Source organism: Tenebrio molitor, chromosome X (assembly GCF_963966145.1).
Source record: "Tenebrio molitor chromosome X, icTenMoli1.1, whole genome shotgun sequence".
NCBI lineage: Eukaryota > Metazoa > Arthropoda > Insecta > Coleoptera > Tenebrionidae > Tenebrio > Tenebrio molitor.
In genome coordinates, this window is record NC_091055.1 from 5,166,673 (window position 1) to 5,187,213 (window position 20,541).

Below are 20,541 nucleotides of genomic sequence, written 5' to 3' on the forward strand. Positions count from 1 at the left end.
TGAGCATAAAAGATGCAATTAGTTTTGTTTAGGTCGCTTCCTTTGGTGTCTGCACTAATTTATTCTCGTCTTTCTTCTTCTATTCGTCTTCACCTTTTTTTTTGCTATTGTTTCGGTGAATTCACACGATGACGCGATATTCTTCGTAAAATTGTTCTAACAAAATTTTCATTATTCCGTCATCGGGTCTAATTATATTTTTTGTGTAATTGAGTGGCGTACATTTTTCATCCACTTGACAAGATTTTAAGTGACGTATCAATAAGTATCAATCTTTTCGGAAACCCTATTTTAAAGTTCTTTCTCGGAATGATTAGTTAGGGTAGTTAGCTCCGAGTTGAATACCGTGTCTAAAAGAGAAACAGTATAGGTATAGCGTTTATATTATAGTCGAATCTTTACCTGCTTTCTCCAAATAGAACCCTACATAATCTAGATATATTATTAAATTATCCTCATTTTAAATAAAGTGCCATTTGTACCCGTCCCATTTGAGCAGATTAATTGGTCGTGTCAAAAATTCGTTAGCAATTTTAATCACGCACGATAGAATCCATCCAAGACTGACTTTTTTTAATAAATATATCTCCTTTCATCCGATGGATGTTGCAATTATTTTTAAGTTGCCATCTCATTCTTGTTCTTATTATGGAACAGGCACCGAAAAATATTGTATTTTTTTGTGGAGGCGAATGTGTTTGGTAACAGAGTGCAACCCGGGGCGTAACCAAACCTGATATTACTCGCCAAAAAAATGCGTATGTGCACCTCCACCGCCTCCGGCGGATTTAAAATGGGGTAAAGGACGCACGTTTCCACCCTCTTGTCGTGGATGATGTTCGGGCTCAGATTTCGAACAATGTTTTAATTTTTCAATGGTTGTATTAGGGGGATCCGGTCCTTACCCCGTCCCCGGTTTATTGCCACTAGTGACGAGGGTGGGAACGTTTTAAATATTGTTAATGATGGGAAATTTCTCCTCGGAGCTTGTATCGATTTTTTCGAGAGGAGTGAATCTTTGCATATTTATTTGTCAATCTATCAGAAGGGTCAATGGGATGTCGTCGCGCCGGAGACGCCCTTACTTGGTAGCGCAGAAGGGGTGAAAATCGATCCGGTCCGAGTTCGTACTGTATCCATTAAAACATTTTCTGCAACTCACTAATCTGGAAGCTTTTAACTTTCTTATTTATGGATTTTTTTCGGGGTGGTGATAAGCGATGTCTCATTAGATTTTTGGAGACAACGCGTCTTAGTCCGGCGATCGTTCGATCTCGTTATTGGTTCGATTTGTTTGACGCACTTCCTCTTCGCAACTCGCTCTCGCAGGTATTAGTTTCGATGGGAAAATTTTAGCCAATTATTGTTAATAGAATTGTTATTCCAGTTAAACCGTAGCTTGGAGCGTGCGCTGGTATCGCTTTTATGGAACCAATAAATATTTCTCTCCAAATATCATTAGATGTGGAGGAATTCAGATTTTATAGTGAGCTACTGTCATTAAAATGATTTAGTGTGGACAGCGTTATGGAATGGAGCTCGCTACCGAATAGATCATTAATTGACACAGAAATCCTTGGACGTCACACATTAATCTTACGACTCTTTTGAAATAGCGGTGACACAATAAAAATAAAAATCCGACTCAATAAATGTCCCAATGACATTCTACCAATATAAAATATTTACTGACAGAGACGAGTATTGGTTCGTAATTGAAAGAGTGCTAGCCAGGCGCCGTAGTTTTATATAAGAAACACAATGAAGAATGACATTGCACTATTATACAATCGCTAAAGCTGATGAGTACGGACTCGACTATCTTGATCGCTCCTTAAGTGGGCACACCATGTGTTTGTCCCAGATATATTTACACTGCAACTTTTAGTGCCACGATTACCATAAGGGAGACCCTCAATGGACGTCATTAAAGACGCAACATCACAGGAAATCTGACGCACCACTTAGACCATGATCTCCTCCCGATTCTGCAGGCATATCCACGAAACAAAGCAATCACGCCCAAACCAATTTTACATCTAATGACAAGACCATCGTGACCCTAGCTGCCGGTAAATAACGACCTCGACCAAACCCTAAACGCGGACACTCATAATCCCACAGATACAGAATCAACAATCACACCACCTTATTACACTCTTAGGGTGTACCCACAAAAAATCGATCGCACGGAAACAAGGAAATAAATTAAAATCGCATTTTCTTCTACGGCACACAAATAATTTATTATCCCGGCGATAACCATTACAACCGAGCGTTCCATCGGTAAAGCCCCTCTGAACTACCAGGCTATGACTAAGGAAGGACACTCGATGACCTTTCAGACACCCCAACAATTTACTAATGCCGCACAACAAATCTGCCCTGTCACCGCAATCACTCCCAGAATTTTATAAAATTTTATCGATTTTTGACTGTGTAATTGGGGCATTAAAAATGTCATGACAAAGGTGTTAGAGTTTTTGTAGACAACACCGATCAAGCAGAACTAAAACCTAGTTCTTGTACTAGTTGGTTCTCGACCAGCCCGACTTTTTTCAAACATCGATGAGACACCATTTGTCATATCTGATTTAGGTAATTGGGAAAAAAATTGCGATACATTTTGCTTCAGTTTTTAATCGAGGAATAATTTCTTTGTGTGTTTCTGTTTAATGGGTCACGCCTACACAATTACGTAAGTTTTCGTATTGTTGGTATTCACGAATCAACAAGGGTAAAGTTACTCGCCTATCAAAATTAAAAAAAAAAATTGATAAACTAAATTATACTGTATTCATCTATACTAAGTTCTGTGAACAATCGTGTCAACAAAAGTAAATATTTTTGTTATACCTACATAAGTTGATGTACCTATTTCAAGTTTTTACTTAAAGAAGCAGAAAATCTTAGTTTCATTTTCTCAGGTATCTACCAGAACTTCTAGATATAATTTTGACGAATTACAAACACCCGTTGCCCTCTAATTACGTTATCATTACTAAATCATGATACTACATTTAACGTTTCCGACTACAACAAATGCATCTCATTAGTTTTACAAATTTTACGTAGCGAAATATTTTGACTTTGCCAAGTCAACAGAGATAATATCGGATGTTGATTTACATTTCTCCTCAAAGTTGGCATTGAAGATCTGGTTGTGAACCCACCACGGATCAGCTGTTTAAATCTAACCTCACTTTTTGCGTTATTTGTGTTTTCATTCTGCAGACTGGCGAGTGGGGCGTTCACAATCGACTCTTCAACGCCAACTCTGAGGAGAAAGTTAAATGAATATTTTTAATACCTCCTGCAAATTTTTCTAAGATTTAGATCAATTTCTTATGCTGCGAGAAGTTACGACTTTAGATTTTTTATTTATATCACCAAGGACAATAAAAATATAACTAATAATATAAAAAGACAAAGTTAGTTTGTTCCTGCTTTATAGCCGCCTCCTTTAAAATAATTAAAGTTGTATATAGACACATTCACAGCGGTCTAATAAACAATTTTATGACGCCTTCCATCTTTTTCTTTTGGATAATTTTTTATGAAGTTGAAGTCATTAATTTTTCAGTCTGGTCTGTGATGAAATTGAAATTTACATGAAGCGAGGTGGAGGATAAAACGAATGCAATCCGCATATCCGAAGACTATTGGAGTTATTATGAGTCATTTAATTTCATTTATCTCTTAAATAATTTAATTGATGTATCTGACAATTTGATTAAATTAATTGCTTCTCTTATCTTTTATAGTCTATCCCGAATGAAATACTTTCAGGACCAAAATAAATAGAGGCTATCTCACAGTAATAATAATTGTGTGATAATATTAAGAGACAAATTATTAGATGGAATTGGTATTGTGGCGGTGCTGTCGGTAACAAATCAGTTTTGGCAGCTGTCAATCCGTATTTGTTTTGGGACTACCTGAATAGAATTAACTTTGGCAAAGTTCTTTCGGAAAAAGGATTACAATTACACGACTGATTAAACAGCTAGTTATTATTTAAAACAAGTGTAACAGGCCTATTATTTGTCAATAATGTAAAGTTGAAATAAGAATACCATTGCTTTACTGGTATCCTGCTAAGCAATTGTATCCTAATGCATTTAAGTTGCTTTGTCGGTTGGCCCACCCATGACGCATGGTTATATTCTAAATAAAATACGACCCATGCTCGTTCAATCCCATTTTGTTTTTATTTCCGAGAAGACAAATTTCCTTTAATTGGGTTAGCATGGTTAATAAATTTTCCATCGGTACAAAGACGACACTTCGTTCTTCAATTGAAATGATAAATAAAAAAGCCAAGCAACGAATCGAACACTTATTAGAAGCTAATTCTTAGTTTATTAATAATTAATACGAAAACAAATTAGAATTATTTATTAACTAAGCAAACACCTGTGGCGCAGCCGACAGGTTGCTATTATATTAATATGCTAATACACAGGTACGATTTAAAAGTCGTGTCATTGAAGATCACCAAATTGTAAATTTATTGGGCGCTTCACGATTCAACAGGAAGCAAAGCTCGAATTAAATTGAGTCATTTAGATTATAATAAGCTACGAAAAATGCGCTTAAATAACAAATATTTGCTACTAATTTAGTTATTACTGTAACGCTTTACCAGTCAGATTTGAATACATTATCTACCACATAAAGTGTGAAGCTATTACTAACCTACCTTCACACGTTAGATAGGAATACATTACGCAGGACTGATCACAATGTTGCAGTATAAATTCCACGGCGCATTCTTCGACCAAAAATGGAACAATTCACCCAATTTTTTCATTCAAATTGTAGACGAATCTTTCGACCGGAAAAACCAGTTAGGTACAACATATTTATTTTTCAAAATCATTCTAACTGGGATCAATAACAAACTGCTAAACTACTTATTTATTTATATAGATCAACACTAGTAAAGCAAACAGGGTATTTTTTCCGATTTAATTATCTAGGTGTATACCAATAGGTATCATCCAATTCCCAAAACGTTTTTATAAGCATAGTCTTATTATATATTTTTTTCAAATATGTATACCTACAAGGAAAACTCAAAGCTTGTCTAGTCTAACTGTACATATTTATTTTATTTTTTTTGTTTTTACTTAGTTATCAACTTCTTTTTAATATCACACTTTACAATTACATCCATGTAAATTCATACATTACAGAGGTAGATATGAATATTTTTATATAGAATATAGATGATGATTATATAGATACATATCATCTACCTATACTATTTTTCGTCGAATAAGGTTATATGGCCCCCATAAATTCTTTGACTGTAGAACAGAGAACTAAAAGATCTATGGGCGCTATATAATCTTACTGTTAATCTTACTGTTAAGTTCAAATTTTTTAAAAATGTGTTAGAAATTATCATTGATCTATTTAGTCTTGAACCACCAAAAAATGAACACCCACATATTTTGTTAATCTTCAAAGATTTTAATTAATTAATTTTGATTACTTAATAATTTTATACATTGTTTTCCTCTTAAACTGAATCTCCATGATTGCGATTTTAATACACAATCAATTGAAGAAATGGTTTGTTCCTTTTTAATATAGGCATTTATAAAATCCAACTCTTTAGGCAGTGGCAGTGAAATTTCTTTATCTAACATATACATTAGTATAGTTATCCAAGAATTCTTACGTTATATTGCATATTTTAACTTCAACAATAGGAAGATTTATTATCTGACTCCTCCCACTCAGAACACCACTTATCTGGACTTATCTGGACATACTGGAATACCTGGTACCCTTTGCTCGGTTTTTAAATGCAGAGGTGGTTTACAAAATTTTTATCGTAGTTCAAAACTGCGAGCATCTGCTTTATTTATAAACCTATACGTAATTATTATTAATGATTAGGAACTTAACGAAATAGATAGTTACGAAAAAACAAAATTTGAAGCAAAGTTAGACATTAAAAATAAATTACTATGCAACTCCCGTCCTGCGAAATATCTCAAACCATAAAACCGACCCTTAAAGTTCTGTTTGTTTACGTCCATGCCGACTTCTTTGTTAAGCTTTTTAACCTTTTAACGATAGGGACTGTAATATAACGTTAGAGTTCTTGGACGACTATACTTTACTTGCTTTTAATATATTGTTTAAATTATTGATCTTTTAAATAACTTGAAATATATATGTAATATCTAGTGTAAAAAAATATAGGTAAAACAAATATTTAAAAAAGTATTGTTTCTTTAATAAGTTTAAATGAGTTATTCAGTTCGACCTTTAATAATTATTTGTGTATCAAGGCCAAAAAGTGCATCTTTTTCGTCCGAGTCTGAGTTTTCTGGCCGAGGCGCAGCCGAGGCTTGAAAACAGGCAAAGACAAAAGGCACTTTTTGGAAGAGGTGCACATTAAATTTTTTAGGCAACCACACGAACTACAAAGCAAAAGACATCATTGGAAAAATTACAAATTTATTTTGTATCTTTTTCAAATAGATACATTTATTTATATAATTTTTTTATAGTATTTGTTATCAGCTTGCCAACAAAACTAGAAATTTATTACATACTTATTTGCAATACAATTATGTACTTATTTACATAATTTATGGTGACAGGACAATTATCGGTTTTGTGAGTTTCGTGGGTAACTTACTACACATTCCAACAGATGGCGGTCAACGTCAGCGTCCGAAAAAGTGCGTCCGAAAAAGAATTACTTTTCGTCCGCTTGAGAGTACGTAAAATTACCGTTTTCATTAGGGGTGCTTAAAAGAATATTTTTTAGAAGTAGCAGCGTTTTTTTGCTAGATATATATAAATATTTCTAAATATGGTACTATATTATGTTTTCTTCAGATGAACACAGAGAAACAGCAACAGTACGTAGAACAGTAGATGAATGAAACAAATATGTGGTGTAAATTTTCCCCAAATTTATAAGGAACTAAATATATCGAGTGGCAGCGTTACCAACTGAAGGAGTTCCAGGTTGCAAGCTCGTCTTTTTCAGTTAAACGACACACCCTGTATACATAATCAATTATCGAGTGCTGGAGGCGCGAATACAGAATGGCGAAAAATAAAGATCAATTTACTTCGGTCCTTATGAAGAAATTGCTCTGCATATTTATCAGGCAGCAAGTGCCACTTATCAGATTAGAAAACATACTTTAGCAACAACATTAACATTGTAATTTTGCGAACGACGTAATTCATCGATGAAAGTTGCGAAAACTATCAACTTTCAGCGAACGAACGGATGCCACGGGATTACGTAACGGCCGGGACCACGACTGGAACAGAAAATTTTTGATCCATGTCACTTGCGTCAGATGAGTCCGCTTGAGTTGCGGTGGATGAAGCAAAAAATGAATAGGTGGTGTGAGGCGGTACAATCAGAAAAATATATGTGCTTATAATTAGCTGTCGCGGTTGTGAGAACGGATGGGTGAAAAGTTTGTCTTTTGTACCTCGTTACGTTCCTGATTGGACGAGGACGGCACAATTTGAGTTTTTCGAGGTATGGTGCTGATTAATTTCGTAAAAAAGAGGCAGTAGTGGCTGTTATTGTGTAAGTGGCGCCATCTGCCGAGTGTGAAACTTATTAACTAGGTTCACTTGAAGCGTGAACTCGAGCATATAATGAAATGTATTATTCTTTAAAATACCGCTAAAATTGTCTCAGTTTTTATATCCTCAATTAAAAGTACAATGCGTAATCACCAATTAATCTTCCCGTTTCATTTTTTAAATGTGACAGAGTGAAAATATTTCCTCTACGGAAATCTGGAACGAAAATAATTAGGCTCATCTATTGTTGAGTGTACCCTTATGTAAACAATCAATTTGTTCCCCAACTGGCTCCGTTATCCACTAATATTTTCTGATCACAATTTCGACCAGATCTGTGACTTACGAACAAATTATTTCGGCGACTCGTTTAAAGGCCATCGCATTAAACATTAACAATGTTGTGTTTAACAATGTTAATTAAACCAGGAAAATAATTATCGAACAAGTGTTGTTAGCTTATCGATTACCTGTAATTGATTACTTTTCAAAAGTGATTAATTGTAGTAGTAGATACAATTTGTAATTGTTTTTCACGTAAATAAATTATTAGAAATGCTAAATTTAATTACTTGCTTCTACATTCTTTTGATACCTCCCGTTCAAAAAAAACCCAATTTCTCAACTCAATTTTCACCAAAACAACTAGCTGAAGTGTTAATTTAAAACTATAACCTGTGAACTCTATTTGTCCCGCTTGCCCCTACCCACCACTAATTTTTTATTTCGGCACCATCAATCAATAACTCCCATGTCACACTTGTAATAACGTTTTTTAAAGTGTAAGAAGATTGTGTGTTGTTTTCCGGGTTTGTACGTGCTCGTATTGATAATATTAAACCTGACGTTTCGTCTGCCCCAAGGCGGTCTTCTTCGGAAGTTAAAGTAGAACGGTTTTGTTGTATCGAATAATGAAAAATGTATCTATCTATCTGCCGTGTGACATTTAAATATGAAAAACATGACGTTTGTTAATGCATAATAATAAGTAAAACTTCACAACTGTCAAAACGATCAAAAAATAAATATTTCATCAAAAGAAAGCTTCAGACTAGAACACGTTCGCAACCTGAGGTTATTAGTGATCGTGTTAAATTTTATTTTTAAAAATAATAATTGTCTTTCCTGAGTGTTTAAATTTGTGGACGTCATCTACATTTAATCATCCACAAATATATAATCACCCAAAAAAAAAAGTTTAAATTCCGACTTACACCCAAAAAGTGCAAATCATATCGCTTTATAATATTTTGGTTTAATATTTAATTAAACAATGTTTTTCTTGCTACTCTGATTCAGCGGAAAAATACAAAATTTTTACGTCAGATAGATACTAACAAGAATGTTATGGTATGTCATGGCATAATTTTCAATTTAACAATCACGTTTTGGTATAGGTATATATGTAAAATGTAAATCACAGTCCACACTAACTAAATATGCCAAACCTGCAGTTTTATCATCTTGACTGAAACATGTACAGATAAAAAATATAAATACCATAACTGTAACGCTGTAGGTACTGCCAGACTTTTCGCAATTTCCAAAATTATTGCCTTTTATTTTATATTACTATAACAAAGAGATCCTACTCGAAGCTTTCATTTGAGAGGTAAATAAAAATTTAGATTGTTTTGTTCATAACGTGTTCTTTTAGTACGAACAGTGAAAAGGACCAAAACATTTAACATAGGCACGTGATTTATAAATTTGAAAGATATTTTTTGGGGTGTTGAAGAAAATGTACATTTCAAATATTCGTGGAAACGAATTTTAAAAATCAAACTTCTTGCAAATAAAAAGACTGTGAAGATGCCAAAAATATGTACCTACATGGATTTTGCAATTTTTTACACATTCTCGATCAAATTTTATTTTCCAAAAAAGTTTAAATGATAATAAACACCCTGTATTTTTAGTTAAAAAAAAAAATACGACTTCGTTTAATGTTACCTAGGTAACCTACTGTCCTATGTAAATAATGAAGTAGGTCCTATATATTTATGTACCTAGATATACGATCTAAAATTATGGTGTGGCCGAGAACAGTTTTCCAAAAATATTATGGTCTATTAAAAAATAATTTCGAACTCAAATCGGTGGACAAAAAATCTGTGTGTCTAGAATTGGATTATTTTCAACATTATCGTTAAATCAAATTAACCAGTGACAGGATCAGAATGTTGGTTTTACATGATCATGTAAAATGGTTTCGTTTGACCCCACGTTGAATGTTTATTAAATGCTAGTTCGATAACTAGGTATGTGAATCTGGCAAATAAATTTGTGCAAAAACTAGTGAATTGTTCAGTTTTGAGCTTAATCGAAGCGCAGAATTTTATTAGCGAATATTTAGTCCGGGTGGTCGCAGGTACGAGATCAAATATTTTTGATTTTTATAATATCGATTGACATCCAAAGCGCGATTCGTCGAAAACGTGTTGTTGCAACAATTAATGACGGTCGAAATGTAGGTAGATGTACAGGGGTGGGTAATATTTTTGGGGGATGAAATACGGGTGAAAGTTCGACGTGAAACGAAACCAGAGGTGTCTCCGGGTGGAGGTGGAGGTGGCGCCGTGTCAAGACGGGATAAATTGGGCGAGTTTGGTCTGGATAATTTTATCCATAGTAAGATGGAGCACATAATAAACCGGCTAACAAGTTTCTGATATATGTTCTGGTATCGTAAAGGAGGATAGCTACCCGAGATGGCTAAAGTAAGATAGTGTTTGAATGCACAGTTCCGAGCGATAGGACAGCACATGACGGGGGGTGCAATACATGTCCCACTATGCCCGTTTAAGGGGTATCGTCACCTACACCGTGCGTCCACCTTGACACCCCCCCAAAGACTCGGCTCCTCCCCGTTTGCGCACGCAAACTTATCCCCACTTTTGTTACAGCACTGGACAAGTTGGGAACGCGACATCTCTTCAGTAACAGTGCCCCCGAACCAGTGCAGGTTTACGCCGCGTTTGACATCGCTAGTTTAGTCCTTTACGGATGTCAAGCCCTCCCAATTCGCCTTAAAATACTCCTGGATAGAGTGTTTTCAGTGCTGCGCAAAGAGCAAGTGCTCCAAGTGTTGCATGGATTTGGCTGGACCGCCGAAGATTACACAAGAGGATATATACTGCAGGTATTTCATGCTCGTTAATTACTTTCATTATCACCTAAGCTTGGCATTTCACACTTTTGAACCGACCCCAAACCCGACCGATTCGCGCACCCCCGACTCACTAGTGAGTGTGACAGTGACAGTGATCACGATGACAGTGAGTGCAAAAGTGTCACGAGTGGACGTCGACGGACGGAGGCGTCGTCGAAATTTGGCCAACGGACGTGGTAAAATTGTGGCGATAAAGGCGGACGATTGTCAATTGATCTGGACTCAATTAAGTCCACTGACAGTGTGAAATGGGATATAATAGTGAGTTTTTCGGTATGTGCTTCGTAAACCAATTGTAGTCATCAGTATTGAAAACGAGTTGACGATCAGAATCGATACAAAAACGATGATTGACACACGTTCTCAAATGCTTATTAGCGTCCCTTGTATAACCCAATGTCATATTCTAACAAAAAAAAGTTGCCGTCGAAAATTGGATTTTTTTGCTTATCATGACACCAAATTGGGTTCTGGGTTCTGCCGACGTTGTCTTGTTTCCCGACTGTCTTTCGTGCACACCTTTGCTTCTGCCGACGCTCACCGGACTTGTCTCGTCTTTTAATTGCCGCTCATCGATTCGATTTCGACTCGAAACATTTTTTTATCGATCAACCGATGATTAAACCCCGGCCCAAAACGCATTGTAAACCGATTTCTTGGCACGAATGCGTTTGGGCCTTATTAAAATTTCAAATTTCACCACAACATTCGTGCACCGTTCGGAATCACAGACACTCAAATTATACACCATTTTGCATATCATTTTTGCGAGACGCAATAATTTTTAGTTAGCTATAATTTTGAAAATGGCCATTTTCGCTCCTCTTTTTGCCTGATATCCTCCATGCTCTAATGTCCGATCTCACATTTAATAATACATTTTCTTTACTAATAACTGGGTTATGATTAAATGCCCATTTGGATGCCTATAATCAATGTTACACTGACTTTTCTATTTTTAAAACAACTGTTTATATCCTCTCCTCATTTCCAAACTTCTTCTAATTCAACACACTCTACCGTAATTATTTACGCCTCCTTGCCTTCACCTCTCCAGACGCACACTGTCCAACAACGATTTGTCCCAATTCGGCAACGCACTCTCTAATTAAAACCCCACCGACCACAAAAATTAGCGACAACTCACAAATTTAATTCCCACCTCCAATTACATCTCACTCTTTTTACACACATGGAAACAGGGTGTGTGACAACTGCGGACAATGCATTAGCACCTCTTCGCTCTATCCACAAAAATAATACACATATCCATTTTTCAAACGCAAACCGCTCATACACTCGTATTTATCCAAACACTTGTATTATTACAAATCTGAAATACAACCAACACTCACTGGCACTTGCCGACAATCATTAGTAGAAAATTATTCCCCGCGCTCTTTTCCAGCAGCACACCCACGTCAATTTTTCCCAGAAATGGTAACAACACACTCTGTGATTGCCGTTAGAACCCGCGATTAGAACTAACGATTGTTTAACAAAAAACGTAAACAATCGACAGAATCACGGACAATATTGAGAAATGGAGTTGTCTACGATTCCTTCTGTTGTTTTGTCTTTATTGTTCTAAATTAACGGCCATTATGTGTTTGTTGAATTTAGTGTCAAGTTCAAAATGCAAATAAAGCCAAGTTTGCATTCCTCGGCTCTTATTTTGATTCATAACTTGACAACAAAGAGAGACCGTTCGATCGGTTAATTGAATTAATATCGGCGGTTCCTCCGTCAGAAAATTGGAATTTTTTGGACGTCACGGCAGGTGTCCGCGACTCCCCCGAAAAGGTGCAATCGGCCGTGAAATTCGTCACAAAAATATTATTCCGTAAGGGTGTGGCGCTGTCGATTCGGTACGCAATTCGTTTTTACACGCATAAATTACTGAGTAAATTTTGGGCAAGATGTGAATTAGTGAGAAGATGTGGAAGTAAAAATCTGAACCTCCGGAGACCGTCGCTCGTCCGCAAGAAGGCTCGACTCCGCTCACGGTCGGCGAGAAATCAACAATGAATGCGATTTAAATATTAATAATTGTCAATCGTGGGGAATTTTTTAATTTTAATCGGGCGATTAGAGGAACGGTAGTCAAATTTTATCCAATTAAACAACTGGGACGACGACGGAAATTTCGGGAACGAGTTTAATTGGTGAGTTTTTAAAATGTGTAACCAATTTTGATGTTTCGTCTAATTAACGACAAAAACGGTAAATCTCGTATTGTTAACACCGGTAAGAATAACATCTGTTACGATTTCGAAAAGAAACATTTCGGTTATTATTCGTAATCTGGTGCTTGCTCTACAAATGGAGCCAAAAATTTATGTACATAATTCCCCTCACAGTTATCTTAATTGGTGGCTTTTGACAGTAGGCGAGTTGCTTTTGACACATTTTACACCACAACGGAAACTGAAACGTCACTTTAATGCAGTATCGAGATTTTGTGTGATTTTGAAGCATCTGTCTTTCGATCGTGTCAGAGTAAAATGTCACTTAATACGCTACATTTTCTGGGAACGTATTAAGCGACGGACAAAACATATCAACATTTCGATGAACACCGCTTATAAATAGTTCGATTATGGTCTGAAAGGATCGTGGCGTCCTCTTGTGTTGGTACCGCGTGTTTGTTTGCAGTAGATTGAACTTGAGAGGGGCAGGTGACTATCACCCCGTTTATTTATAAACGCGCGGGAGACATTCTGCAGGCTTCCTTTCTAAACAAGAATGCTATCGAAGCTCGATATTTTTATACATCGCCTTCATAAAATATACATTTCGTGTCTGTTCCTCTTGCAATCTGCTGCATTCGCACGAGCCAAAACAAATCAAATCAAATCGACTTGCACATTTTACTTTCGCCTAACCCTCGCCCGGAACTGACACCCACGTAATTTGCTTGGTGTGGAAAAAGAAAAATGCCACCGGTCGACGCACAACACGGGTGATGATCGGTTGTTGGTGATGATTTGTGTTTTGCACGTGCCCAGGTGGCATTTTGGCGTTTCGTCGGAGATGCAGTGGCGGCGTGATTAATGCGTGTCGTTGTTCCAGGAGTCACACGGCGGCACTCTGGACCGATGGAGCATCTGCAGTCCTGAGGAGGAGCCTCTGGTCCTCCAACAGTTTCTTAGGTTTGGAGAGACGCGAGCCATAACGCAACAATTGCTTCTGGCGCAGCAGGCCCTTCAGGATCCCACACTGGAGCGCCTAGAACGCCGCCCTTCGCCAAACCTTCGTCGGGCGATGTCACCTAACCATCGCCCGTCACACCAAACCGTTCCACATTCTGCTTTCCACCCGTCTCGTTTACCGACAATGTCTCCTCATCAAAAACACCACCTCAATTTTCTGAAGATGCCCACTTCTAACGGACCTCTCCCTACCAATTCTCCCCCGAGAAGCGTCAGTACTAGTCCGCTGAACACGTCACCTCTCAACAGACTTCAAAACATGCAACCTTTCGATTTTCGCAAACTCGGCAGTGGCCTCACAAATTTTCCGAACCGCGTTAGCCCAGATCTCAACCGAAGAAGAACGCTCGAGAGCGAGTCTGTCGGACTCAACCTCACGATGGCGACCTCACTGTCTTCGTGCTTACCACCGCCGCCTCCACGACCCCCTTCGCTAAGCCACTCGGCAGCCGCCATGGCTGCTGCCGTTTCAGTAAATTCACTAGCAGCAGCTAGTCTTGTCGCATCGTCGTTTCCTGGACTGATGCCTACGAGAATGTCGACGCGATGCAAATCTCCATCTAGTGCAGAAGTTTTAAGTGGCAATAACAATAGTGAAGAAGACGATGACGTGGACGAAAACTCTCATAGTGCACTTAACCTAAGTCGTGATAGAGATATTCTCAAGGCCCCACGACAACCACGAGCAATCCCGGGGAGAAAACCGACCACTCCCACCAAAAGACAATGGGGCTCGCCTGGTCTACCCCTAAATCTAGGAACGCAATTTATCAACCCCGCCACGGGGAAGAAGAGAGTGCAATGTAACGTATGTTTAAAGACATTTTGCGACAAAGGTGCTCTTAAAATACATTTCTCGGCAGTACACTTACGTGAAATGCACAAATGTACGGTCGAAGGTTGTAATATGATGTTCAGTTCAAGAAGGTCGAGAAATCGTCACAGTGCTAATCCCAATCCGAAACTGCATTCTCCTCATCTACGCAGAAAAATATCTCCTCATGACGGCAGAAGCGCCCAAGCACATCCACTTTTGATACCTCCACAAACCGGTTTGTCGTTGCCGGCAGCGGCGGCGGCTCTCAATCCGCTCAATCCGTTCGGACCATTTCCTCTTCTTACACCGCCGCCAGATATCAGACATCACACTGCCCTCAGTTCCATGGACTTCAAACAAACGTTAGATCTGAGCATGCAACGATTAGAAGAAAAGAAAGCGTCTTCGATTAAAGATTACAGTGCTTTGTCACTTGCCGGTACACATCAACAGTCTGAAGAAGAAGAAGATGAAGATGATGACGGCATCGTGGTCGTGGGTGGTGACGAAGAGGAAGAACCCGAGAAAAATGAAGTCACGAATGGTATTTCTTCGGATCAACCGGAAGACTTCAGTATGCCTTCGAAAAGGCCAAAAATGTCAGTTTCAGACGTAGAGGAAGATATGACTAGTAATTTAGATAGTAACGAAGACTCTTTGAGTATCGTCGACACTCACAGTCTCAAGGACGAACTGAATGTACAAACAAACAAAAGAAAACGTAAAAGTCAGAACCCTACAAGATGCGCCGTACCTGTTTTGATGGAAGATGCCGTCAGCGATTGCGATTCGTCGAACGACGTGTTTTCCGATGCGATCAACGAAAAGCACAGTTATGCACTCGAGGAAAAAGAGAAGCGGAGGAATTTGGAAATGAAGAAAGAAGAAGAGAAAAACGAGTTAAAGTGTGATTCTCCGTTAAATTTAGAAAAAAGATGCCCCGACGTGAACGCCAACGAACCCGAAAAAGTTGTCAGTCCGGAAATCAAGAAAAGTCTAGCTCCGTTGTTCATGATCGACAAATTAAAAAAAGAAAAACCATCCCACGAGGCGGAACCCGTCGAAGAGAACGACGAAAGACCGGCGAGTTCGGTCGAGAGCAACAAGAGCGACGAATCTTTCGACTCGTCGAACGCGTTGAGGCATTTGGAGAGTCTTTCTCACGGCCATTTTGGAGATTTGATGGCGAAGGGGTTGCATCTGGGTTTGGGAGGGCAAGCTCCTCAATTTCCTCCGATCGCCTTCATGATGGGAGGTGGCCCTCCGAGTCCAGCGAGATCTCAAGCGTCATCGGCCGGAAGCAGTAACGGTGGAGAGTCGCCCGACGAAAACAGCCAAAATCAGTTTTTTGGACATTTCGATAACGGCCAGTTTATTAGTGGAATGGACGTTCCTATCGATAAAGATAATCCTAGGAAGTGTACAGCTTGTGGTAAAATTTTTCAAAATCATTTCGGCGTGAAAACCCACTATCAGAACGTACATTTGAAGTTGATGCATAAATGCAACGTCGACGGGTGCAATGCGGCATTTCCGTCGAAAAGGAGTAGGGATAGACATAGTGCAAATTTAAATTTACATAGGAAATTATTATCTACCTCTTCGGATAAGTCGGCAGCTAGTTTGTTCTTAGAGAAGTCTCCATTCGCGTTGCACGGAGATTTCCTGACCAGGCTTTACGCTGAAGAAGCACTGAAAAACCACCACCTACCCCCACCAAACTTGGATCAGTTGATGCTCAACGGCGATAGAATACCGCATCCACCTCTATTGTTGCCCCCTTTGGGCGGCATTCCGTTTCCTCTAGGAAATTTCAATCATTTCACCCAGTTCAACGGATCCTCAGCGATGACGCACAAAGAAAGGTCGTCACGATCAAATTCGCCAGTTTCTGGTTCGCCACCTCCGACAAATTCGTCGCCCGTTTCTTTGAAGTACACACACTGTGTGGACGAGGACCAACCCACTCCTGATAAAGATGGAAATCTTCCTTGTCGGCTGTGCAGAACTCCCTTTCCCACTTCCTCGCAGTTAAAAGAACATTGCGAAAATAATCATCTGTCTGAAATGTTTAAATGCACGGTAATGGGGTGTAATAAAGTATTCATGTCCAGGACGAGGAGGAACATACATTCGGAGAACGAGTCTCTCCACGTGAATTCGTCGAGGAAGAGTTCGGAGAGTTCGTGACCATTAAGTAATTTTTTGGACTTGAGGACGGTACCATTGTGGTGGTGATCAACTGATGAAGTACTTATCAAATTTTAGGTGGTTTCATACATGTGATTATTAGAATAATTAGTTTTATTATTAAGAGCCAGCTTTTATAATTTATTTTTTATTTTTACTTTATGATTTTCAACTTCCTAAATCAGCCAGTCTTGATAAATACTCATTGTATATAAAATATTTGTAGATTTAGGTGATCTCCCGTAACTTGTTATAATAGACAACGCTATCAATGTGAATATTTCAATTGCTCATTTTTATAATACTACACAAGTGTGGTCGTTGTCCAAATTTTTTCCTTGATAATTACAAATTCATTCGCTAAATATGTACTTAAAGCTTCCTTGTTTGGACAGTCGACTATACTTGACTCACTGTTGATGCATGCAAATGAATATTCACTCTACCAATGACAACTTCAAAATCAAACGTGTATATTTAAATGTGCAATAACTTTGTAAATATGCTATCTTGCCTATATGTATAGATGTATATATTTACTATCATTTAAATAGTGAAAATTTGCCCTAGAATTATCATAAATGTATACGAAAACCTGTGTCGGCATTAAATTCTTTTTTTACACCTTCAATGAAAAATTCCCAAAATTCTCTATCGGCATTATTCCAAAAAATTTCCATCGCAGCGATTTTTCATTGAAGCGTGATCCGTTAAAACCCAAATTAATGTTATATTTGTAATATCTTAAACAGCACACCTCTGTAAATGTTATTTGTTATTGCATATTCACACTCCAGTGTACAGTAACCATTATGTATCGCCTGTGGGCTTCATTAAACTTATAGCTGTCGTACCCTCTCTTTACTTTAACCACCCCATCATCAGAAAAATAATAACACTAAGTAAATAACCAAACACGGTAAGTAGACAGACACTCTTGCTAATAAATTATTATAAAATTCTACGCCCAAGCAAACAATTATTACGGCACAAACATCAAAGGCGACGTTTTATCGCTCCCCAACCATGTAAATACCCGTGTCAGGGAGCCTCATTAGGTGACAGGATGCAATTACATATTTGTCAAAGGGAAAAAACATTTGACACACTCAAACTGTCCAAATTTCGCAAAAATTTTGTATAATGTGAGATCTCTCGTGCACGCAACGTACGAAATTATCTTGTCAAACAAAAAATCTAGTAGCTTGGGTTGTGAACACGAGGCGCCATCTGCCGAGCGTTACGGTAACTAACGAACCAGTACAGAAACATGTAGTTCTTGTGGAGAACACAGTATACATTATCATTGTTGTTATAATGGGTAATAAATTTCTATAATAGCTGAAAATTATATATTTTTTTCAATAATGATTTTATTGGTGGAATAAAATTTTCAGCGAGCATGAATAATTCATACGTCTAGTATTTTCGATTTTGGTTTGAATTTTTTTACTGATGTAAATTCAGCAGTGCATGCGTGATTAGTAGGTGATTCGGTGTAGGTTTTTTATTATAAGATGAGAAGAATATTCTTAAAGCCATACAGCGTGTGACACGCTAATAACACGGTATGACCAGCGGCTTTGGGTTTGACATGGGTCTACAGATCTTTCTTGGAATATAGCAATTAAGAATTTGTTAAATTATATGTAATTTTGAAGCTGGTTTTTAAAATTAATCGTGAATTAATCACAAATGTTTACAGTTCTATTGCAATTTTCATTGTGGATCATTTCTATCATTATTTAGCAATTACTATGTTTAGGATAATGTGTTAAATTCGCATAATGTGTCGTGTTCGGGGAGCTAATTGCGCCGCGCAAAAAAATCACAACGTTACGACGATAATAGCCACGCGGCTCGCCCGATTTGCATGCACCAGAGTCGGCGATTTTTTCGCGATTAATTGGTGGCAAACGGCATTAAACGGTCGAACCGGCTTAATTCGACGTTGCAAGGGCCAAGTCGAGTGTGGTATGGGAACCTCGGCGAAACCGTCTCAGACTGTAAAAATCACCACCGTTATTTAGAATAATAATAGATCATTTGCAGAATCTGAAATATAATTAATGTTCGAGACTGCATGCGTAAAATTTGCAAATTGTTCGCAATTTTACAAGACATCATTTGCATTTTGTTGAATGGACGTCTAAAATTTCTTAGTTTTAAATCAAATTGCCAGGTACCACAAAATTTGCAAACTAAATTATGGATTGATACATAGAGGGTACATTCAAATTTCGGATAATCGCTCCAATTACCCCTATCTCCGGATCGAGACTTTTAGTTTACTAGATTGTCGGACCCGATTGATAGGCAATATCGACCTACGTGTGATTCTGGTCCGACACGCGGGAATTTTATTTTTCGCTCGAACCTCCAACTCTCCAACTCCTTTCTTCCTTTCTTTCTGTGGTCCCAACCGATTTCGAAATTCTCCAGTTGTGACAGCTTTTATCGTTAAGGAGATTTATGTGCTTTGTCTGATTGATTTTTGTAATGTGTATTCATTACGTTATCGCTGTTACTGCCTGCGGTAAGTGACCGTACCTTGCTCGCACATTTGAAACATCTCCTAATATTATGCTCGTGAGTGAAACATTTTCTCCACTTACTATCCAATTTACCTAAGGCATGTGCACTTTCATATGCATCAAGGTTTATTTCTGCGATCATATTGCCATTATTACTCCTCCTTTTTCTTTCTTTCTTTACACATTCCTGTTCTTCCGTTAGTAACCACCTCTTTGCCGCGACCACTAGCCTCGATTTAATTCCTGATTGACACAACGAATACCTCAACTCTTCCATCAGAAGACTCGCAACCTTTTCTCAACATTTTTACCGCCAACCAAACACCTGCAATTGAGCATGATCGAATTGTCCGTGATCATCGGCTCACTACTGCATTGTCGTGATAAAACCGCGAGTAAGGTTCAATTAGTCATTTAATTTAATATGCATGATCCTAGAAACTCATTTCACTAATTGTATGAATCACATCATTTTTATCCGGACTAATACCTTCCAATCCTCGTCCGTAATCATCGATGATCAGTCGTAATCGTGAGAATTTTACGTTCATTTTTGCCTTTTCCAACAAAGCGACGTGGTGGACGGTCAATTAATTACGTCGGAGGTAATATTGGAAATAGCGACCGTGTTAATGATGACCATTAATGGGAGCAGCTGCTCCGGAAGTCTCTTGGACTAAACCCCACGCGATTTGTGCATGTTACCATTTGTCCGATTCAAGATAACGCCCTTTAAACCACGACTCACGATACACTCCAATCGAAAATATACACAATTTTTCGCTCAAGCACCATAACACGACCCTAATCATCCCGCAGAATAAATTAAATCGATAAATCATACATCCTCAATTAACACAAATGTATAGTTTGTTTGTTTTACAAAGGGAGACCACACGAAAAATCACCCTAATACAATACAATCTTACATTAAGGACACCTTTCTAATGAGGATATTTCCTGCGATGGATGCTCTTTAAATATTTTACTGCCATATTTTATTTGTACCAGCAGCGGCTGGTCTGACATCCAAGTCGT

At 38.0% G+C, this 20,541-nt stretch overlaps 1 protein-coding gene across 3 annotated transcripts in view; it reads left to right on the top strand.

Annotated features, from left to right (window-relative positions):
- Positions 1–17,822, top strand: part of LOC138139915 (zinc finger protein basonuclin-2-like) — a 130,344-nt gene extending 112,522 nt beyond the window's left edge. For 2 of the 3 annotated variants that reach the window (XM_069060501.1, XM_069060502.1), the window contains exons 4-5: positions 10,485–10,720; positions 13,823–17,822. In XM_069060501.1, coding sequence (XP_068916602.1) covers positions 10,485–10,720; positions 13,823–16,969 — 3,383 coding nt within the window. In that variant the 3' untranslated portion in view covers positions 16,970–17,822. Of the gene's footprint in view, positions 1–10,484; positions 10,721–10,806; positions 11,024–13,822 lie in introns of those variants that run through there. The other variant, XM_069060503.1, reaches the window with a different exon arrangement.
- The last annotated feature ends 2,719 nt before the right edge of the window (positions 17,823–20,541 follow it).